An 18,398-nucleotide genomic window follows, 5' to 3' on the forward strand; every position below is an offset into this window, starting at 1 on the left:
AAGGACTATATTTTATTTTTTTAAGACAGGTTGTCCTTGCATGTGTTTTTTTGTTCTTTAAGAATAACAGAGGGACATATCAGTGTTTCCAAGAAAAAAATGTGAGTTGCAGAATCCAGTAGAAGGCCAGTATTTTGCGTTGCTGCGTCCCATCCAGCGTACCGGATGTGGATGGGATCCCATTTGATTTTCAACTGAGTGTTGGCACCAGCTTGATGGACTGGCGGTTTCTTATATGCTCCGGATGATGTGGGTCTCCGGGTAACAGCTCAGTGGTCTCTACTGTGAAGCTCAGCTTGTGTCTTCCTCTTTTTTTCACGGTTTGCAGCGGCACGGTGCCAACATCGGCCACCGTTACACAGCCGTGGCCCCTGATCCACAGGCCGGTGGTTATTTACAGCATTCAGACCGCCGCAGCTGTGAGGAGAAGGGGGACGGAACAATCCGTCTCTATTGGTGGAGGAAGGGGAAAGTTTTGCTCAATTTAGCAACAGCTAAGGTCACGGAGGACAACACAGAGACAGTCGGCAACAGAGGCAGAGAGACAGTTGTATCTCTCTGTGCATCATGTACACACTGCTTCTTATTTGTGTTGGGTTAGTGTGGCTTTGATGGCAAGTTGATGATTAAAACATTTCTGTATTCTTTTTGTGAAATGCTGATTTGACACCAACAACTTAAATTTCCCGAAATTAAATTATCAGACAAAATATGTATTAAAAACAATAAGCAATAATATTAAAAAAAAGTTATATTAAAAGAATACACAGTTGATTTGCAGTCCACTCATTTAGTATTGTCAGATTATTTTTTTTACAGGGTTTGAAGAAGAAAGTGGATTAAAACCATTCAAGACTACATTACCCACAAGGCAACGTTGACACGTGACAGTTTCGTAGCACGTTACGTTATAATAGCAGCTAATGCAGCTTCGAACTGCTGTTTGAAGTGTTTCATCCATTCAAATGTTTTAGAAAAAAGATAGAAATAAATATAGATTTATTATCAGTAATGAGTTTAATTTTCAAACTCTGGGGTTATTTATGTGTTAATAAATAATAATAATGATAATGATAATAATAATAATAATAATAATAATAATAATAATAATAATAATAATAATAATAATAATAATAATGAGTAAATCACAAAATAAAAATGAGACGCAAGAAATGGGTGATTAAAATCTTTCCAGCAGAGCCGGAAGTTTAGCGCTATCACCTGACCTTTGTCTGCGGAGTGAAGAAAGCAAGTGCACTGCCTTCACCACAGCGCCATCTCGTGGTTAAATACTAGAGGTGCAACGAGGATTCACACGAATTCATTTGGACAAATCTAAATTCCAACATGTGCTATGCAGTGCATAGTCATTATACCTCAGAGAAGATGAGAGGGTTTTTTTACTCTCTACTTTCTAACGTGAAAACATCACCATTGCTTTATAAAAGAAGGTGAAAGAGAGCGAGCGGCCTCTAGGAGGCGCAGAGCGCTGGCCATGGTGCTGACAGCCACATCTCCCTCCTTGTGGCGCTGACAATTAGGGCCAAACCTCATCTCATCTCCTGTGAAAGTGCACGAATCTTTGAATGAAACTTGGTTTTAATTCATGATCGTTGCATGCTTCACTCAGTAGTATCTTATTATGGGTTATAGTTCCCTTCCTTCCAGACTTAATGGTCAGATGACTGCAAAATACCAGCGCTGAAATGACATGAAAACAGATACAGCTTTTTCAAAAAAATAAGAAAATTGGTCTTTCCTGTTGAAAATATAGGCACAGGATATTCCAGGAATAAACAGGGGTGAGGAAATCCTTACTACTCTTATGCATTTGGTAACTGACGTAGCAAATCATAGATTTTTGTATTTCTTACATTGTATAAAGGACAGATAACATGTAGAGGAAGGTAAACACGTTTCGTAAGTCTTCCTCTGATAATGGTCACATTTATTCAGGAGTGTCTCACATTGCCACAGACCCTGGCAATCTCCTCTACTCTTGCATCATTTGCTCTCGGTATAAAAGCGCCGGCTTTTGTGCGCATGTTCCACAGGCTGCCCTGTCGTCGCCCGCTCCCCATTGGCTCCCCATCGGCTCCCCACTCCACACTCAGCCTCTCACGCCGGCACCAGCCTTCACACAGCAGAGAGCGTGCGCCCAACGTGCGTGTGTGCGTGTGTGTGTGTGCATCTGACCCAACGCTTGCGCCTCGGACCCCGCGCTAATTCTGAAGAGCAAAACTAAATCTACACAAACAAAAGAAGAAAGATGGAGAAAAAGAGCGAGATCAACGGGCACGCCGTGCCCAGCTCGGCGTCCACCGACCAGATCGTGGAGCACAGCGCGCGAAGGAGCTGCGCGGGGAAGCTGGCGGAGTTCCTGAGGAAGAACCTGCTGGTGATCATGACGGTGTCCGGGGTGCTGGTGGGCGTCGGGCTCGGCATGCTGGTCCGCGGCATGAACCTCACCAGGGCGCAGATGACCTACTTCGCCTTCCCCGGCGAGATGCTGCTGCGGATGCTGAAGATGATCATCCTTCCCTTGGTCGTCTGCAGCCTCGTGTCCGGCGCCGCCAGCCTGGACACCCGCTCCCTGGGGAAACTGGGGGGCATCGCTGTTGGCTACTTCCTGGTGACCACGCTGATCGCCTCGGGGATCGGGGTGTCGCTGGCCTTCATCATCAAGCCCGGTGTGGGCGCGGGGTCCCTGAGCCTGGCACTGGAGAGCATCAGCAAGGAAAAGGACACCGCCGACTCCTTTTTGGATCTGGCCAGGTAAATATAATACAATAAGTGCACACAAGACCCTCTGAGGAACAAGAAGCAGGTCTGGTGGGGTATTGCAGTTTGTGTGTGTGTGGGAGGGGGTGGGGGCGACGGACCGCGTGCCCACGAGCGGAGCTGCTTAGTTTTACACACTCGAGCGGCTCCTCCATCCAATGCGTGCGCGCGCACAAGCTTCCAAACTTCTTCGATCTTCCTTGTGTTGCACGCAGATAAGTGACACTGCAAAATTATAATAAGTTAACCATGTATGTGTTTGTAAAACCCTCATGGCTTTGCTAAAATCTTCGGTCCAGATCTGTAAGTCGATATAATATGTAATAGCACGATTAAAAAAAAAATGTCATTAAACTCCATTTTTTTTTCTCAATTTGTTTTTCGGCCTATAATATAATAAAACAAATGAATAAAACAACGTCCTCAAAGTGACAAATTCCATCACTTGGCTGTCATAGAGTAGTATTGAAACCAGGAAATATGAAATAACTTAGCAGAAATCCGAAAATGTTGACTTCTTTTGTCTCCCAAAAATGCTTTTTTTTAAATTAAAATAGTCAGCGATTCATTTAATATATTAAAAGGGAATTATCGTCATTATTAAATATAATATCCATAATTATAAAGTTACAGTCTGCAAAATATTTCACTGCATCATCATGCCTTGAAGGCATTAGGTGAAGTTCTTTATAATCGATGTTTAGAATCACCTGAAATTACAAATCCTCATTGGTATTCAGTTAGTTGCAATCTGCAACCTCACCAATAGATGTCACTAAATCCTGCACACTGGTCCTTTAATCGATTGATCGTTGCAGCTTGAATCACAATGTAGCACAATTTAGCCCGCTAGTTAGATTTTGTTGCGTGACTGATCAGACTGTCATCACAGACTCCAACATGCATGACCCTCTGAACTAGAGCGGCAATATGTCGATTCTTTACTGATATCGTGATATGAGACTATAAGTCCTTGGATTTTGGATACCGTAATATGGCATACGCGTTGTCTATTCTTGTTTTTAAAGGCTGTAATACAGATAAGGGAAGTCATTTTTGCCTTGTACTCACTTAGTTATTATACCCACATTACTGAGGAATATTAATCACTGGGTAAATATGTAGTGAAAACATCCAACAGTCAAACTTAAAGTATTGTTGCGTTATCGAGTTATTGGCCAAAAATATTGTGATTTTTGGTTTTCTCCATACTCAAATCCTTTCCACCACACGCAGCTCAGTCAGCGCCAGAAAGTAACTATATAACACGATTGAGGTGTTTGTACTTTTACTCAAGTAAACAATTCAATTCAGTTTATTTTGTTTTGCATAACCCAAAATCAAAAATACAAATTTGCCTCAGAGGGCTTTACAATCTGTACACATACGACAACCCTGTCTCAGTACCTCCCATTGCATCCCAATCTGAGTGCGTCTCCCACCACTGAGTCCAGTATGCAGCTTCAAGCAATGCTGAAGTGACACTCAGTCAGGCTTTGCTTCTTGCTTTGCCTCTTGAATACAAAAGGAAAGAGGGCGGTGGACTCAAGATTGAGTGGGCACCATAATATAAGGATTTTCTTTGGTTTTGGCTCTTTTTAAAGGAGCAGGGCAAAGGTGGACAACCGAGTTTCTGTCCAGAAACCTCCAGCTACTGGCTGGTTCAGGAATCCTGTCCAGGAGGAGTCCTATTCAGAAGTTCCCACTGTGTGAGGGAAAGCTGACAGCTGTTGAGCCAGCACAGTGTATTTTGAGAAAAGGGGAAAACGATGGAGGGAATAGCACCATGTAGCACACACTGAAACACTGTTTACTGCAGTCAGCATTCCACTCTTATCACTATAGCAGGTGCACAGGCTGCTTTTATTTCCCAGTCTTCTTGCGTTTGTATTTGTTCTGGTGACCAGTTGCTCAAAACATTCCAGGAAGGATTCGACCAGCACAGTTTTCTAAACTATTATGTTTAATGCTGATGAATTTGGACTGATAGTTTGGGGTCTGCAAGATCATTTTCATCCACTGAGGTTAGGAATACCAGTCATGGCATGGAAGTGTTAAACCTTGGCAGGGCCTCGGATGATGTAGCTTTCTGGACACGATGCTCAAGTCCAAATATTGTCTTTATCAACTTTTTTTTCCCTGTCAGGGTTGTATGACTCCTCAGTCAACACGCTCTAATTTCTTAGACAAACAGGTCTCAGATTCTCTCTTTGATCTTATATATGAGCTGGAGAGAAAAACTAAACTAAACTCCACTCTTTAAAAAGAACAAATCTTCCCACAGCTGTCGAATTTCTTCATCATCTCAAACAACTGATCTCAAATTGAACTATTCTGAAAAAACACAAAAATAAAAATACGTCAACGCCAACCACTGTGCACAAACTCTCCAATAAAAGATTCACACTCATACCAGACACACATTTGCCCTGCCAGTGATAGAGAACATGTTTGAAACAAACAGCGACTTTTGATTTGCATAAATATTTTCATCATTGGACTAATGAACCCAGGCTATTCTTATCCACTGTAATTTATTTATAACCCACGTAAATGTGAGCCAGCAGGAGGGGGGGGCTTCCTTTAGGGAGGTCAGGTGTCGTAGCACAGAGAGCGGCAGAGTCTGCGTAGGGAAGACGACGGGGAGGATGGGTGAAACACACAGGACTTTCACCCAGGAGATCGCTGTTTGTGTCCAGCGCAAAACCAAAAGTCAGCAGGCACTTATTTCACCTGACTTTTTTTTAGGTAATTTATGTACTTAACTAATGCCAGTTATGTTAGTTACATAACAAAGATTAAAATATTGTTGTTTTGAAATTACATAACACACATATTTTAACGCAAACACAAGACTAGCTGGAAAATGCATCTTAATTGTGAAACTTGTGTCCAACTATTAGAGAAAACTTCTAAATTGTTGCTTGAAGTGTTTGACTAAAAGTCAGAATCCCACATTAGCTGTATCACCCTCTTCCGCTGCCTTTAATTAAAAGAATCATGAACAATGTTTGGCTTCAATTAATTAGGAAATCAAGTTGTTATGTAACAGCTTTAAAAAAAAAAAACAACAGTCCACAGAGAGAAAGCAGTGGGGCTCCCGTTGGGAAAAGCATGCCAGCTCTCAGCTCTGGTTTCCCAGAGTTAATCCAGATCCTCGACTCACTCATGTGACAGAAGGAACTCGTAATCGCCTTCACAGAAAGAAGAAGAGTATGAAACTTTGTATGGGTGCACAAATTCATCCAAGCGATCATATTTTTTAGCAGCATTAAGTAGAGAATAAATGATAAAGTGGCGGTATCATGACCACATGGCAGGTAGCCCATGTGTGGCTGACATATTGAACAGCTGAAGCAGCATTTGGCCCCTAGACTGAAGGCAGTGTTGACGGGGGTCATGGGATGGGGCGATGGACTGAATTGCTTTACTGTATTCTGGCAATGGGAATAGATCACAGCACAAAGTCTGTATTTCTTCGCACAATACAGTGTGGCAACAGTGGATACAGTTACAACGCAAACACTAATTCATGGAAAAGGCCTGCAGGCTTCCAGTAATCCCTATATGCTTACTTTATATTAGTGAAACTAAACTCAGCTCAAAGCCTTTACTGAAAGACTGTCAAGAAAAAAGGTGTCACAATGGACTTATAAATGGTAATTGCTGAAAGGTCCCAATTTTTACTTTGGTCCAAGCGGAAATATCCCAACTATTGGATAGATTGTCATGAAATGTTATGAGACATTTCATGCTCCACAAAGGATTAGGCCAACTGACTTTAGTGACCTCCTGACTTTTCCTCAAGACATTTTGGGCTTTAAGTCAAATGCCTTGATAACAATAGTGCATATTAGCAAATGTTAGCATGCTGACCCGCTAAACTAAAATGCTAACAAGGTGAGCATTAAAGGTGCTGCATTTTAAAACTCAGATTATATCTATAACCCCTTCACCGTTTTGAACACGGTCAATCCTGAGCCGCAGCTAACTGTCCTAACAGCGCCGATAGAGTTAACAGTGCAAACAGCACCAACAGGTTTGCTTCTACAAACAAAGCGCAGAGTAGCTCAGATTACAAAACACACAAACAGACAGTAACTTCACTCTCGGCTCAGGAAGACATTACTCTATGTCTTTCCATAGCAGATAGTTGTTTGCTGCTTAGCTAATGCTCTTATTGTTTCACTGAACCTTTAAACCTGCTAAAGAACTTCATGTTAGCATTTTGAAGGTAAAGCATGCTCACTAATGTTTGAGCATGTTTGGTTGAGTGGTGTCTACAAATAGTAGCATGAAGAAGTATCCTGTCTCACCAATGTAACTTTGTTAATGTTGACCTTTACTTAGCCCTGATCTTTGGTATAGCTGTTTCACGCACGGTTATTTATGTCTTGGCAGTAGTCTATATCTGAATCTGTCATTCATTGTAGAGTAAGAAAGCAATCATAAAACCTCTGTGGGTAGTGACAACAATTGTGGTCATTTTGCATTATATTATATTATATTAATTATTTTAATATGCAATCCAACGAGACAAACTCTGTTTGCAAAATAAATCAAATATCAAATATTGTATTTATTTTTTTCTTGTTTAGGAATTCACAAACGGTAACTTAATTACAGTATGTTATGTGAAAAGTATTTGTCTGTCCCGTCAATTACAAATATCAAACACATTTTTGTATGGAGCAAACTAATTTTTCTCTTTCTTTCACAGGAATTTGTTCCCATCGAACTTGGTGGCTGCTGCTTTTCGTTCTGTGAGTGCCAGCACCTCACTTCCTCACCACACCACATTGTCCACATTTTATTGTCTCCACTAAATAATTGAGTCTTTTTATTCTGTCTTGTGTGGACTTTTCATCAGAATTTATTTCACCATGCGGATGCTGCTCCACGTTCATTTACAGCGGCAGTAAATCGAGGCTGAGAGCATACTAAGGCCTTTTAATGAGGCGATGGTCAGAATGGAGACTGCTGCTCTCCCTTGCTCGCTAAAACGCTTCTTTTCCTTGTCCCTTCCCAGCCGTTACCATGGCGAAACCATTCCATTCCCGCTAACCTGGCAACCCCTCCTCGGCTCGCTGCTCTTGAACGCGGTCCGCTCCGCTTCCTAGAATTATGATCACGGCTGTTAAAGCTAAAATAAGAACCAGGAAAGTTCAATATTTGGGGATGCATTGACACACAATGGCTATGCACACACGTAAAGAAGACTCGTACTCACACACTCACACATCCGGACCGATTGCCTCAAACTTGTCTATAACCAGGCCAGTAGGTTATAAACTCACCAACAAGCTGGTGACTTCTGGTGGAGAGTAAATGGAGTTTTAAAGTGCAGCCGGGTCGCAGAGTTCAATATTCACCCCCACAAGCCGGCCTATACTGTGGCAGAGCCCCCTGTGGAATGGCTCCAATTTTGGATTAAACCAAGAAAGCAGAGGAGAGGGGAGATTAACACAACATGACAAGCAGCTAGATGCTTAAACAGACATTTAAACTAATGAACTCTACGATTTTGCCTTTGGGGAAAGCTGTCTTTTTAGTTTTATGACTATAGTCAGGTGATGTATGATTCTAAATGCCTCAGTATGTTTCATGAATCTACAGGCTCATTTAAAGTTAGATCTGTCAACGTGGCAGGCACCTTTATCCCAGAGGGCTTTTAAAGAAATACAGAGAGAGTGGGGGCATTGTTGTAGTCCTGGTTGTTTCTAATGAAAGCATCAACTCCATGCACATGCTGTATTCCTCATGCGAGCAATGTGCAGACTATGTTCTAAAGTAGTGTGATTTCTTTCCTTCATTGTCAGCCAATTAAAAAGCAAAGTGAGATGAGAACCATGTCTGTGGGTTAAGTACGGAGTTGGTGCTAGGAACCGATTAGCTTAGCTTAGCCTAAAGACTTCGCTCTGTTCAAAATGCATCTTCCACCGGTAACACTAATAAATGTCGTAGACAACTCTTGTCGTCAGCGCGACAATGTACGTGACAAAAATGTGACTGAATACCTCCCATCAAAATTAATCATAATCTTTCCTTCCTCTTATGTTGCAGTATGCCACTGACTACAAGATGGTTGTGGTAGGGAACGACACCAATGGGACAGCACTTTATCAAAAGGTATGGACTGGAAGCATTCAATGCATATAGACACACACACACACACACACACACACACACACACACACACACACACAGTAGTATTGCTCCGTGCTACTCAGGCGATAACTTCTGGGTCTGAAAAGTGGAACCAATGTTGTGTCTTAAACTTGCATGTTTTCGAATGGTCAGCAAGTGACATCTCCTCTAGTTTCAAAAGGAGGTCAGATTTTATAGATTTGTCTTTGTAAATTAAACTTCTTCTCATTTAATTTATTACCTCAGTAAAATATTGCAAAACAAAGGCATTTAGGGCGCAGCTCATTTGGGATTCACAGGTTGCTAATTGTCCGGTTTGGTAGCTGTCTGTGTATTCAGTGTGTTTTTCAGGATACACACAAGATGGCGACAGCCAGCTCATGGCTTCAAAATGGCAGTTTACAAACCAATGGGTGACACCACGGTGACCTCGTCCACTTCTCATAGTATATGGTGACACCCTGCAGTTGCCATTTGCTGATCCATTGGTGGCTATTCTCTTGGTAAAAGAAGACTTGATAAAACTGTTATAACGAGCAACTTGTACTTCTTCAGAATTATACCATTGGTGCCATTTTACTTTTGATCCATTATTTTTAGTGCTTGTTTGTGTTGTGACATAACGGGTTTGACAATTGAAAATGAAGCCTGGCTTCATGTAAAACTGGGTTAAATGTAACAATATCATCACATGCATGCACAGCTGAGCTGCTTTAAGGAGTATGTAAGGTCTTATCTTTCTAAAACAGTTCAAATGTGTCGTTACTGTTCTGCATAACTTATTTCAATGTGTTGAAATGACACCTAAACATTTTAAATCACTGTCTTTGCCATCTGGTTTAACAAAGATGGACACTGGTCTGCGGTTCACCCGTAGAAGTCTGGTTTATTTGTATGTCTCGGCCGGTACAACTTTTAAATAAGTGCATGAAGCATGACAAAATTGTTTCTGTTTGGTGAGTCAAACAAAGTTGACCAGCAGCGAGGTCAGCTTGACCCGCCAAATATCCATTGGGCCTGTGTCGAAGATAATGGGCTTTTCTAAACAGGGTAACATGGCCTGGTTGCAGATTTCCAGATGGCCAGAAGGGCCTATTAGATGCGTCGGATGTTGGATCATAGATGACTGTTACATAGCCTCATCCTATAGGCTGTCTCGGAGTGTGAGGTCTGGACCCTGAAAAAACAGCTGAATCAGATGAGCTGGACTTGTTCTTCTTTAAGCTTGGATCTCCCATTTCAGATCTTTTAATTCCGCCCCTCCACACTACTCTCGACTCATCTCAAAACTGCCTTTGTCAATCAAAAGAGTTGCGCTCCGAACTTTGCTACATTTTGAACATAGAGTAGAAAATCCTCGAAATCCCACTACTTCTCCCCAGTGGCTATGACTTTCCCCCACTGACCCAGTATGAGGGAACAGTTGGGGGATCTGATCTTGGCATCGGCCCATGGTATTTGTCTGTCGTGGGCCATGCTGGTCCCCTTCCCACAGGGGATGAAGCTGTGGGAGCGCTCAGAACAATGAAAGAGGATTGAGCTCAGGATTTGTTCCTGTCCTTATTTGTTATCCATCATCCAGTTCACTGAATCCTTCAACTGCCCACAGACTTATGTACCTACACATGCATACTGGGTAGCAAAAGGTGCTGTATAAACTACTGCAGGGTATGTCAACACTGTTGTTTGACAGGCCTCCAACTCCATACTGAAAGGCTACAAATGCTTACAAGCTTACAGTATGTGTTGCTCCACCACCGTGGTCCAGACCAAAATATTTTCATTGCAACAAAACCTTGTACAGACAGTCATGGTCCCCATAGGATTGATCCCAAGGACTTTAGTTGTCCTCTGACTAAGAGTAAGATGTTTCTCTGTGGGATGGATTGGCACAAAATGTGGCAAAGTCATTCATGGTTCCTGGACAATGTTTCGTGATGGCTTTGGTGAAAGTACTGACCACTAACTACCTTGAAATTTGATGTAGACATTGACGTTCCCTACAGGATTACTCTTGGGTAATCTTCTTACACGTTCACATAGCGCCATCACCACGTCAATTTCGTATTTATCCAATACTTCGCTTTTTTTATTTAACTAAATACCTGCGAAACTAACGATATCGGCTTTAGCTGTACTTCCAGTGTTAACAAGCAGATGTGCTAACAGGCTACTGAACCTGCTCAACACCAGCATGACAGCATTGTCATTGTTAGCAGGCGACGTGACCATTTAGCTGAATGACGCACTGTTCAGCTAAAAGCGTTGTTAGCGTTGTTATAACTCTTTGTCTTGTTTTAATTCATTTTGAAAGGATTTCCTAAGGCCAAGGATGTTTTTTGTTCAATAGTGAAAATATGTATTTTACGTCGCACCACTGTTCAATTATAGTTGTCAGATGCTAACAGTTTTTTAAGACAGTTGCTCTCAGTGTTTAGCGCTATTCTCAATAAAATGATGCCTACGCGAAAGGTAATACATCATCTTACCAAACAAAATTCAACAGTTGAACTTTCTGCGCTGTGTTCCGTTCACACTGTTTTTTTTTTTTATTTGAATCTTCATCGTCTCCTACAGTCTGACTCTGCTGTGTGTGTGTTTTTTAGGTGCCTATTGGTACTGAAACAGATGGCATGAACATCCTCGGTCTGGTGTTATTTGCCATGGTGTTCGGCGTGGCCCTGAGGAAGCTGGGCGATGAGGGGGAAGAACTCATCCGGTTCTTCAATGCTTTCAACGAGGCCACCATGGTGCTTGTGTCCTGGATCATGTGGTCAGTAGAGTCGAATGTGTGTGGGATAATTTATAGGTATCGAGAGTGGTAGAGTTTGAACTGCATCTGATTGTATCTGATGGAGAATACTCAGGATGAAGTAGGCACTGTTACAGTTAACGTCCCACAATGCAACCGCTTTCCTTCCCTGTTTAATCTCACCTCTTGTGTCTCTCAGGTACATCCCTTTTGGCATCATGTTCCTGGTAGGCAGTAAGATTGTGGAGATGGTAGATGTAGTTCTACTGGTCACCAGTCTGGGGAAATACATCTTTGCTTCAATCCTGGGCCACGTCATCCACGGGGGCATCGTCCTGCCCCTCATCTACTTTGGCTTCACACGCAAGAACCCCTACAGTTTCCTGTCGGGCCTCATCACGCCCTTCACCACGGCCTTCGCCACGTGCTCCAGGTACAATGTCACGTCACAGGTTACCAGATGAACCTTTTAGTGATCAAAATAAATGTAAATTATGCGTGTCTAACCCTAATTACAAAAAAACAGTTGTCAGAGGGATGCTTTTTAGTTAAATAAGGAGTGGCAGCATTGCACATGTATGCCATTAGCTGCCATAGCTAATAGTAATGAAACTAGTAAAAGGTTTACTCTTTTCAGCGCTACCTTGGAGTCGCTGCTATTTCCTCGAGCTGGCTCTACTTTGAACTGAGGATATTAATGCGTTGCAAAGGGAATCAACTTTCTTTCTGTTTCCGTCCAATTTGCAATAAGACAATAAGCCAATTTCCATTTAATTCATGGAACACATTTGTGCTCCTCAGGGGATGAACTCTGAATAGTTTAGTGGTTCCACATTTACCTTTCATGTAGTGCCACAGTCAAAAAATACTTTTGCATTTTTAGCATAAATGTTTGTTTATTTATTGCAATTACAAATAGTACTAGTTCCACCTGAATGGCTACTTAAGATTATGCTTTATTTCTCTTCATTTGCTCACCAGCTCAGCAACTCTGCCCTCGATGATAAAATGCGTGGAAGAGAACAACGGTGTTGACAAGCGCATCAGCCGCTTCATCCTCCCCATCGGCGCCACCGTCAACATGGACGGGGCGGCCATATTCCAGTGCATCGCTGCCGTCTTCATCGCTCAGCTCAACAATTTTGAACTAAATGCCGGGCAGATCTTCACCATCCTGTGAGAAGACAACACACAGGACTGTCTGGACATTTCCCAGCAAGAGGTCAACTTTCTAGTCCGATATAATTTATACAATTATTTCTTCATTATTCATAAGGGTAACAGCCACAGCCTCTAGTGTGGGAGCAGCAGGCATCCCAGCCGGCGGCATCATCACCATCGCCATCATCCTGGAGGCCATCGGCCTGCCGACCAATGACCTGTCCCTCATGCTGGCTGTTGACTGGATCGTGTGAGTAAAGTCAAGTGAAGTCCACTGAAGACACGCGTCTGCACAAGAGTTGCCAACATTACAGTCGAGGAAATGAAACTGGGGTTCTCAACTGTTATGCCAACAGGGGGAAACACACACACACACATACACACACAGCAGCAGCAGCAACAGGTTGAACATGAACAAGTTGAAATACATAAACACTTTACATCTGTTTTATATGACAGGTGGTGCCAAAGTCTGGCTATCGAAAGTGTTCTGGCTATCAAAAGGGTTCATTTTTTTGTGTTGAGGGACAAAAACATCTGAGTCTTGTGCAGTTTGATTCCATGTAGTTGCTGTAGTTGCTGGTGGGGGCCGATAAGGAGTTTGTTTTCTCTCCTTTCAGTGCTTTCTTTTAGTTTTCTTAATGAGGAAATACTGTACCTATAACTTCAAATAAAATTCCAAACACAAATAGGAGCAGCTTAAAACAAAGAAAAACGATACGTGGTAATGGTTGTTTCCTCAAAATGTTTGCTTTTTGTGTGCAGGGATCGCACCACCACGGTGGTGAATGTGGAGGGCGACGCTCTGGGTGCTGGAATCCTCCACCACATCAACCAGCAGGAGATGAAGAAGCAGCAGGAGCAGCAGCAGCAGCAGGACGAGGAGCTGGCGGAGATTCGGGTGGAGGCGGTGGCCAACGTCCTGGCGGAGGAGGAGACCTCGCCGCTCGTTACGCACCAAACCAAAGCCTCAGCGGCCATGCCGGAAGCCATTGAGTCTGTTCTGTGAACTAAACTAGACTTTAGAGTTTTTCTTGTCCCCTGACCTTTCGGTACTTCTAATGTTGCTGCCGACGGGACACCGTTCTGACTGTGTGTCTTTTTAAAAAAACAAGGTCACTGATGGTTTCACTTTTGAGGGAGTTGCCATATAGTAATAGTCGGCCTCTTGAGAGCATATGCAGTGTACCTGCTGCTATTGTGCTTTCAAAATTTGATCAATTGAATTATTAACTGGGTTTCCATCCAAGAATCTTCACGCAAACTAGGATATAAAGAATTTGTAAATTTGTAATTCGGAAAACATATTCTCAATTTAGCTAAAAGGGTTGTTTCTTTTTTACTTGAGGTCAACATTTTTATTTAATTTTGATTAAGGCATTTTGTGATAAGCAGTGATGGAGACACATTATGTGTAAAATATCCGTAAAACATTCCCATAAATGTCGTAGTTGCGTTTGTCCGGTGTGCTGTGGGAGATTCTCATAGCCACAAGTTTGTACATTAGAGCATCGGCATGCACATTTCTTTGTTTTTATCTTCAGAAAGCAAATACAATGACCAACATTAACTGTATAACACTAACAACTCACCAAATACTGATAAGCTTCTGTCACAACTTAATCACACGATTTGGGATGCCTGTTCAACCTCCTAAACTCAGCTCGTGGAATGTATTTGCATTTTATTTGTTCAGCTCATTGGCTTTACATTCTTCGTTGGACGATAAGAGCAAAGATTTTAAGTCAAGTCAAAATGAGAAAGGGGACAGTTTGGTCCCAGGTTTAAAAAACTGTTGTTCAGAGAGTTGTTTACAAGATGTGCCCAGGCTTTTATTTGCTGACGGTCAGCAGCCAATGTCAAACATTAACCCTCTTAAATGACGGGTTAAGAATTTGGTCTCTTGCCACTTGTTTGTCTAGTGACACACTGGTCCAGTTGGTAAAACATTTTGAACATTGGACCATTTGAAATGGTGTCTTTATATAAATGATTTGTGTTATATGCCCCGACTAATCCCAATAACCCTTAAGTAAACTGAATGTCGGGGTCGTTTAGATAACTATGGGTCTCTCTCTAATAGCCTTACGATTGAAACTGAAAAGGCACAAAACTTAACTTCATTTCCCAGCTGATATCAGCATTTTTCTGTGCAGGTTCCTCAAATTTTGTAATGAAAGCAGTTTATGGTTGCTTTACCAATTGCTCGTGGAGTCTGTGTTGGCTACTAATAATGGCTACACACTGACCACCCAGTCATCTCAACTAGCTAGCTATCAAAAGTTTAAAAATCCATCAGCAGTTTTAGGATTGGGCGAGTAAACTGTGCACATTTGTTTGTGTTGACAGCTTTCTTACCAATTTGTTGCTACATACGCTCCAACAATACATTGCGATTTATTTACAAAAGTGGCTTGTAGCTTTTTTGCTAATTTGTCTTGAGAAATACTCTAACAGGGAGTCTGAAAAGTAGCTAGTTGTTTGTTTTGGACTTTGTTTGCTAGCTAAAGCAAATGTTAACATCAGCTATGATTGTTGCTTTCATTTCAAAGCTAATGTTTGCTGAGCTAACATATCAGGTTTTTGGACTTAGTTGTTTAGCTTACCTGATACTTAAATTAGCTTGTTATTGTAACAAAATAAACAGATAACTTGAGAAGATTAGTTTATGTAGAAAATGTCTGCTTCCAGTCAAAAATAGGACATAACTAAATATATTCAGTCCTGTTGAGATAGCAAACAACAAGCTAGATATATACAACCCAATATTGTTGTCCAAAAGCTAAAGACCTCCACAATGATGGAGAGCTATATGAAGGTATCTTGATGAGGGTTGTTTATAGAAGGTAACCAACAAGTTGAAAACTTCCACGAGATGATTAACGATTAGGTGTTGACATTTAATGATTATGGTTATTTACCTTGAACAGTTATTGTCCTTGAACGGTTAGGGTTACTGACCTCAAATGATTATTTAAGGTTAATGATGGAAGTTTTGCTAGAGTTTTTGTGTTTTTTGCAACTCGTGGGTTACCTTCTCGCCCTTGTTGAGCTCACGGAATGCTGTTCAAAACACACTCTTGATGATAAGAGTAGTGTTTAGAGTGCGGGTTGTGAAATTATTGTAGTATGCTAAGATTAGGCATGGACCTTAAATGGTTCGGGTTAGGCATTAACCTGCAATGGTTAAGGTTAGACCTTGACCTCCGATGGTTAAGGTTAGGATCAATTGTTGGGCAGCGTTTCTGGTGAAAGTTTTTGCACGTTTTCGTAACTTGTGAAATGCCTTCAGCGTTCAATCATTTTCATTGATTGAACGCTATTTTGCAAGTAGTTTGTTCGTCATGAAAACACTCCAGTCTCCCTTTTAAAGAACAGATATTCAATTTGTGGTCTTCAGTAATTCAGGATTAAGAAATCCCAGAAAATCCACAAGGAATTCACAAAAAAATCAAAGTTTCATCAAATGTTTACAGCAAAAACTGGACCCAAAATGCACAGTTTCCATTTCACTGTACATTATTATTCTGCAAATCCACTCGTTGATTGTTTCAGAGGATTGCATCATCATAAAATCTTAGAAGTATATTTTAATTGGCTTACAGCATTTTTTTTCTTCAGTCTGTATGATAGATGATTAACTGTGGTTGCTACTGTCACTCAAAAGGGAACATTGGGCATTGTCATTATCATGGCTCATTTTTAAAATGTAGATTCCTCAAGATAAAAACTGTAGAAACTGCCAAATTTCTGATGATTCAAGCAAAAGAAAGCTCCATTTAGGATGCAGGACTTGACTGAGAATGAGGCTCTGCTGTCCTCTACTGGTGAAGAGCGTGAGTGGGAAAGTTACAAACTGAGGATGACGGCGTCAAAGAGCCTGGTTGGGCCATTTCTGTGTCTGTCTGAAACACTTGACAGTTTTAAAACCTGTGGTAATATTTTCTATTTATTTGATCTAACATTCATGGGGACCACCTGATGGTGTGGCTGCTCCTGTGATACTGAACTGTAATTTAATAGGTAAAGGAACATTCTGTATGTGAACGTGAGCCTGGTGCTGCTTTAGTTTTGTATCATGGTGTGTACATTGACACCGTCTGCCATCAAGAGGAGGTAAACTAGAATTTCTTGTCATTTCAGATTGCACAGATTACTTTTCTAAGCTAACAAGTGCTCCATTAACCTAAAGCTGTGTGAATAGATTGTGTTCAGTATATCTGCTACAATCACATGTGATGACACAAAATGAGGTACATGTACTTTATAAATACGTATATATTTGATATTAATTTATTGTAATTGTTCGTACTTTCTCCTTTTAACACTTTCTCAGTATCAATTTTTTTAATATGATGACTTTCGCCAATATTTCTGATAACCTTGCGGTCAGCAATGTAATTTAATTCCTGTTGTGTTTGCTGACTTGATGTGCCATGTCAATGTGTAACACTGTTAACAGCTGTCTCTTTGCTGTTGGTCCTGCTGTCTGTCAACATTAAAAGTGATGCAGTATGTTTTTCATGCAACCCAAACAAAAAGGCTTCTTGTCTTTGTGCTCTTCATCATTAGGGTCGTATTGTTATTTGGGGGGTGTTTAATCAAGTGCAGCTGAATGAAAAATAAGTACAATTGCACATTTCCATACAGCTGGTAACTTGTGCGCTGCAAAGTACAGTTCCACCTTTCGTACTGTTGTAATAGCTGCTTGAAACGACTGCAGTGACATTCGTGATGCGTAGACACATAGTTAACCATCATATGTTGGAATATTTCTGCGTAAAGTTCTATAGGGTGCCAGCACGGTGCATTAATGCAGCATCTAATGACTCCCGACCTGTATCAAACTTAAGATGTACAACTCTGGCTTAGTATCAGAAAATGGCCTGACCCATGATTTCATAACATCCACCTGTAAACTGTAGTTTTCACATTTCTCTACGAACCCTTATTCACTGTTCCCCTGTAGCGGTGGACACGGCCAATTATGAGACAATGGGCCCCTGGGCACAGGAATGTAAAGGACCCACCTAAATTCAACAAACTTTTCGTCTGTTTTGCATCTCTTTGTAGTCATTTAGGCCTCTTTGTGGTTGTATTCCTTCTTTTCTTAGTCATTTTACACCTCTTTCGGATTACTTTGTGTCTCACTTTTGGCATTTCTTTGTCCCCTAATGGTCGTATTCTGTCTCTTTATAGGTGTTTAACACCTGTTTTTGATCGGGACGGTCTCTTTGGGTATCATATGTGTCTTTTCGGTAATTCTGTGTCTCTGTGGTCATATTCTGTTTCTTTTACACCTCTTTTTTGGTTACTCTGTGTCTCTCTTTGGTCAGTTTGTGTCTCCTAATGGTAGTATTTTCTCTCCTTGTAGGAGTTAACACGTGTTTTTCGTTTGGACTGTCTCTTTTGGGGAGCATATGTTGTTATGTTTTAACATATAATTGCATCAGAGCTACACGATTGTATACGGCTTCATCTTAAATTCCAACTGTTCTAAAATGTGTTTTTTTTTTAAACTAGAGTTTTGAACTGGATTTGCAAGGACAAAGTCCAG

The 18,398-nt window shown here is 41.3% G+C and overlaps 1 protein-coding gene across 1 annotated transcript; it reads left to right on the forward strand.

The window, feature by feature from the left end:
• Window positions 1-2,075: 2,075 nt before the first annotated feature.
• slc1a4 (solute carrier family 1 member 4) lies at window positions 2,076-17,365 on the forward strand. The gene is made up of 8 exons (XM_068568151.1): window positions 2,076-2,775; window positions 7,502-7,544; window positions 8,845-8,910; window positions 11,535-11,701; window positions 11,880-12,113; window positions 12,662-12,856; window positions 12,957-13,091; window positions 13,607-17,365. The coding sequence occupies exons 1-8, from the start codon at window positions 2,270-2,272 to the stop codon at window positions 13,848-13,850; spliced, it is 1,590 nt and encodes a 529-aa protein (XP_068424252.1). The 5' UTR covers window positions 2,076-2,269; the 3' UTR covers window positions 13,851-17,365.
• The last annotated feature ends 1,033 nt before the right edge of the window (window positions 17,366-18,398 follow it).

This window comes from Clinocottus analis, unplaced genomic scaffold (genome assembly GCF_023055335.1).
Source record: "Clinocottus analis isolate CAN_PGR_092001 unplaced genomic scaffold, fCliAna1.0.p SCAF_8, whole genome shotgun sequence".
NCBI classification, from domain to species: domain Eukaryota; kingdom Metazoa; phylum Chordata; class Actinopteri; order Perciformes; family Cottidae; genus Clinocottus; species Clinocottus analis.

What these genes read in the sequence shown, in the direction of transcription:
- slc1a4 (XM_068568151.1), top strand. Translation starts at nt 2,270, where the DNA reads ATGGAGAAAAAGAGCGAGATCAACGGGCACGCCGTGCCCAGCTCGGCG. An exon ending in TGGCTGCTGCTTTTCGTTCT is followed by an intron (nt 7,545 to 8,844) that starts GTGAGTGCCAGC and finishes CTTATGTTGCAG; the next exon opens with TATGCCACTGACTACAAGAT. An exon ending in GCCTTCGCCACGTGCTCCAG is followed by an intron (nt 12,114 to 12,661) that starts GTACAATGTCAC and finishes TTTGCTCACCAG; the next exon opens with CTCAGCAACTCTGCCCTCGA.